This window comes from Bufo gargarizans, chromosome 2 (genome assembly GCF_014858855.1).
Source record: "Bufo gargarizans isolate SCDJY-AF-19 chromosome 2, ASM1485885v1, whole genome shotgun sequence".
Classification (NCBI taxonomy): domain Eukaryota; kingdom Metazoa; phylum Chordata; class Amphibia; order Anura; family Bufonidae; genus Bufo; species Bufo gargarizans.
The window spans coordinates 397,170,706-397,175,244 of NC_058081.1; the positions used below are offsets into that span (position 1 = coordinate 397,170,706).

At 39.7% G+C, this 4,539-nt stretch overlaps 1 protein-coding gene across 1 annotated transcript; it reads left to right on the plus strand.

The window, feature by feature from the left end:
• Positions 1 to 293: 293 nt before the first annotated feature.
• On the plus strand, positions 294 to 4,239 carry LEAP2 (liver enriched antimicrobial peptide 2). The gene is made up of 3 exons (XM_044277774.1): positions 294 to 425; positions 1,278 to 1,420; positions 4,035 to 4,239. Exons 1-3 carry the CDS (start codon positions 363 to 365, stop codon positions 4,069 to 4,071), a joined length of 243 nt encoding a protein of 80 aa, XP_044133709.1. The 5' UTR covers positions 294 to 362; the 3' UTR covers positions 4,072 to 4,239.
• The last annotated feature ends 300 nt before the right edge of the window (positions 4,240 to 4,539 follow it).

Here is a 4,539-nt window from a genome sequence, read left to right on the forward strand (position 1 = left end):
AATGGTGCTGGTACTGTGATTGATTTTGACATTGTTTAACTGCTGTTATACATCTGACCTACTGACAGTCGACTCGCCAGACCTGTGAGTTTAATACAAAAGTCCACCATAAACCTACAGCATCCAGAAACCAGTAGGGCAAGGGTGAGATTACTGTGACACCAATGACATTCTGTTGAGTACTTCTGGCGGTGTTAATAGAGTGTGTTGGTAGTCATTAACTTATTAAATGTAACTATTGTACTTTGGCCTTTTAGGATATAAATGATGCAATCTATTCCTACCGTTGTCTATAAAGTCACAGGTAGGAAGCAAGATGCTTCCTCAGTGCAGCATCTGGCTTTTCAGGATCATCTAGCACCATGAGTCTACAGCTGGGGAAGTGGACAGCTATCTTTGTGCTTTCTATCTTACTGATACTCCAGGTGAGATTAGGTAGTCAGGAATGTAGATGCTTTTGCTTCACATTCCTTTTTGCAGGAACCTGGGCTTTGTAGGATATCATAGGGTGGGAAATGTCTCCATACATTTTTACTAAACTGTAATGTGTTAAATGTCTAACCCAGGGATGGCCAACCTGCGGCTCTCCAGCTGTTGAAAAACTACCCACCATGCCCTTCTGTAGGCTGATAGCTGTAGGCTGTCTTTGCATGCTGGGAGTTGTAGTTTTGCAACAGCTGGAGAGCCGCAGGTTGGCCATCCCTGGTCTAACCTACTGACGTGTAACAGAAATTAACTAGTCCTCCATTATTTACCATATGAAATGGTGGAATGGCTATCCCTATGTCAGAAACCTCATAGTGACCCAATTTTTTTCTTTTTCTTTTGTGATTATTGGAATTTACATTTACAAACTTTTTGCTGTCAATGAATAAAAACCTTTGCATTCATTGAGAGGCTGCAAACACTACATATATAATCCTGCTCTGAGCTAAGAGTATACAGTATTAAATGTATCTCGTCTAGGCAATTCATTTTCGTACGTATACGTTTTGCATCCTCAAAGTGTGAATCTGTGCCCTAAACTCTGGCTAATGTCAGGAATATAGAAATAAATATTTATTAATAATAATAACAATAAATTCCAGTAACAACTACAGTTATTTAGGAGATCCAGTCACCCTTGCAGTTTGGGTAGAAGTGCATCACAAGTGACACTTCTCTAAAGTTTTGACCATGAATTATACCATGAATTACAAAACCCCCTCAGAAATGAATGTATGTGTACTGTGAAATATGGATGGTTTATATATTGCCATGGCTTACTGTCTCTGCAGCTAGAAGCAGCTCCCCTAAAAAATGACTGCCCCAAAACTGCGATGAGAGTTAAGAGAATGACACCATTCTGGAGAATAATGTCCATGCGTCCTGTTGGAGCATCTTGCAGGGATGATACTGAATGCCTTACAAGACTCTGCAGGTAATTCATTAACCCAGACTATAAATAAAATATGTAATATTAGAAAAATTGGTCTGAAACGCATAACCGAACTTGTCCTGTGTGTCGAAGATTTTATACCGCAATAAAGCTATGATTTTTTTAATCGTCTCTGAGCTGGATACTTCCATTTTTTTTTTTTTTTTTTTTTTTTTTTTTTTTCATGACAGGGGCTATATACTGTATCTAGTAAGATAGCTCTACTTTGTGTCCTATTTATACATGAAATCATACCAGGTAGCTCCAAGAAGTCATCTTAGGCATCTTGCACTCGACCGTGTGGCTTTTTCAGTATTTTGCAGTCCGCAAAAAACGGATCCGCAAAAAATACAGATAACGTCCGTGTACATTCCGTTTTTTGAGGAACGGAACAGCTGGCCCCTGATAGAACAGTACTATCCTTGTCCGTTATGCGGACAATAATAGGACATGCTATCTTTGAACGGAAATACGGAAGGCATACGGAGGAGTACCTTCAGTTTTTTGGGGTGTTTTTTTTTTTTTTTTTGGCGGATCCATTGAAATGAATGGTTCCATATACAGTCCGTATACGGAAAGGAAACGTGTGTAAGAGGCCTTATTCATTTGCAAAGGTGGAGACTTGTGGGGAAATTTAGCACATCCAACCCTATTTATCAAAGTATTTGCATATTTTCGGTGCAGTTTACACCTAATTAGTGCCTTATAGGCTGTGTGGCATGTTCATTATTTACCTGTGCCAGAATTTACTGCCATTTGGTCAGGCTTTAGACACATTTATGAAATGTAACTTGAAAAAAGGTCCACATGGATCATGTTGTACAAAGTTTTAATTTTAGCTTGTGTGAAATTTAATATCAGTGCTGTATGTTAAAATGTAGCCAGTAGGGCACAAGCAGCCATACATTAGTTGCAACATATGTGAATAAAGGAGCCTAGGGTTTGTTAGGCTGGCATTTAAAAAAAATAACGATGAAGCAGAATAGCATAAAATTAGAGAAGTAATACTTAAAGGGGTTGTTCGGGTTCAGGGATGAACCGGGATATAAGCTCCTGTTCACTCCTTTACCATGTACGAGTAAAGCATCTGAGCATCAAGCCGGTGATGTACCCGGATTCACATCAGTATGCTAGGTGGAGAATTCCACCTAGCAGGGATCCCGGTGATGTAATCGGCACAAATGGATGGTGTATAGAGCTGTTCTGGAAGTTTTTAATGGTACCTGCCATTTGAGATACTGGAAAGGAGAACGAACAGAATGGTTGGGCCCAGTGGGCTCAGAGATTTAACCCGCTGGGTAAAACCTGTTCCAACCCACTATAGAGCACCAGATCACTGGTCCCTAATAGAAGAACACGGTATAAGGACCTTTGCTGGAAAACTAATCTTCAGTAAAACTCAAATCAATAGCAATAAATCAGTGTATGAAAGTATATAAGAAAAAAGATGTACTGCTCCCGAGGAAGCGACTCTGTGTAGTCCCGAAACGCATTGAGCCGGATGTTTGATTCCTAATAAAGAATTTGAAAAGAAGCCCCGTTTGATGTTGGCTGCCTTCATGTTCTGATACTCTATAGGCAATCCAGGCTGGGGGGGGGTTTAAGATTCCCTGGTGTCTTGAGTTTATCCAGGTAACCACCCCCCTCGTGAAGATAGTCAACAGAGCTTGTACATGATTCCTTTATACATTTTAAGCTATAATTTTAACTTCATATTGTATGGGTACAATTCTCATATTTTTTTTTATTTTTTTTTATATGTATTGTATTGACGCATACTATTAACTGGGTCTTCGCTACTGATTTCTATTTGTTTTATCTGTATCTAATACATCCATGTGGGTGGCATGTTTATACTTTTTTTTCTTCTTATATACTTTCATACACTGATATATTTATATTTATTTGAGTTTTACTGAAGAGAAATTTTCCAGCAAAGGTCCATTTACTGTGATCTTCTATTAGGGACCAGTGATCTGGCGCTCTATAGTGGGTCGGAACAGGTTTTTCCCAGCGGGTTATATCTCTGAGCCCACTGGGCACAACCATTCTGTTATTTCCCCTCTCCAGTATCTATAACACATGCAAATTGATACCATATCGTATACCATATTTCACATCAGCTCTCTTTCCATTGGCGCCTCTAGTTTGTTCTGATCCTCTGGATTTTATTCCACAGGATCCGGCTAAACCTCAATCTCTTTCTTTTTACCTGCCATTTCAGTCAGTGATTGACTAAGTTGTTACTTGTTGTGCATCCAGATGGACCAGGGAAGCATCGGAATGAGAGTGTCGGGAGCAGTGTGGTGTCACTTCTTTTGCCGTTCTGCTGCTCTATTCAGAGTCTATGAGACTGCTGAAAAAAGGCTTTGTACAGTGCTAGACTATCCGTGGCATTCCCATACGATCTGAATGCAGCTCCATGCAAACAGGGCATGCAGGATTTCTATTCTCTTGCGTGGTGGGGGCCCCAGGAGTCGGACCCCCACCAGGCACTTTTCACCTATCCTGTGCATAGGTGGTGTCATTCTGGAACAACCCCCTTTAATTGCTCAAGAGTAATCATAATATGTAGGTCTGTGAAAATGTAATGTCTACTGTCTACTTTACCTTTTAGGAACCAAAGGTGCTGCTTAAAGACATATGCAGATTGATAGAAGACTCAACAGCTTGTGTGCAGCAATAGGAAAGACATGCACCTCCATGAATACAGATAAAGGAGATCTTCCTACTAACATTGATGTATTTATTTGCCTCTGTTTAAAACTTGTTCTCATGGTTTTTATATTTATTTTATATATAATATAGTATTTTTAAGCATCCGTTCTCTTTTTATAACTAGAAGTTTGTTGTGGGGCTAATTTACTATTTATTTTAACCCCTACTGGACCTCTGCCACACATGTACAACGGAGGTCCAGCCTTTAAAAATAGTGCCTGCTCAAAAGCTGAACAGCACCATAGCCTCCCTGTTTCTGCTGTTTCACATATGGCCCTCATACAGCTACAGTATGCGAAAGGAAAAATAGGAAACTTATGGGAAGGTAGTGAGTAAATAAATAAATAAAATGGTTCCCTCCCATACTGAAAACTTCCCATCCATTGGACCCTGCAAGATTCAAT

Bases quoted from the DNA above. Each gene is read 5' to 3' on its own strand.
- LEAP2 (XM_044277774.1), top strand. From the start codon at position 363: ATGAGTCTACAGCTGGGGAAGTGGACAGCTATCTTTGTGCTTTCTATC. The intron at 426-1,277 runs GTGAGATTAGGT...CTGTCTCTGCAG, and splicing joins CTATCTTACTGATACTCCAG to CTAGAAGCAGCTCCCCTAAA. The intron at 1,421-4,034 runs GTAATTCATTAA...TTTACCTTTTAG, and splicing joins TGCCTTACAAGACTCTGCAG to GAACCAAAGGTGCTGCTTAA.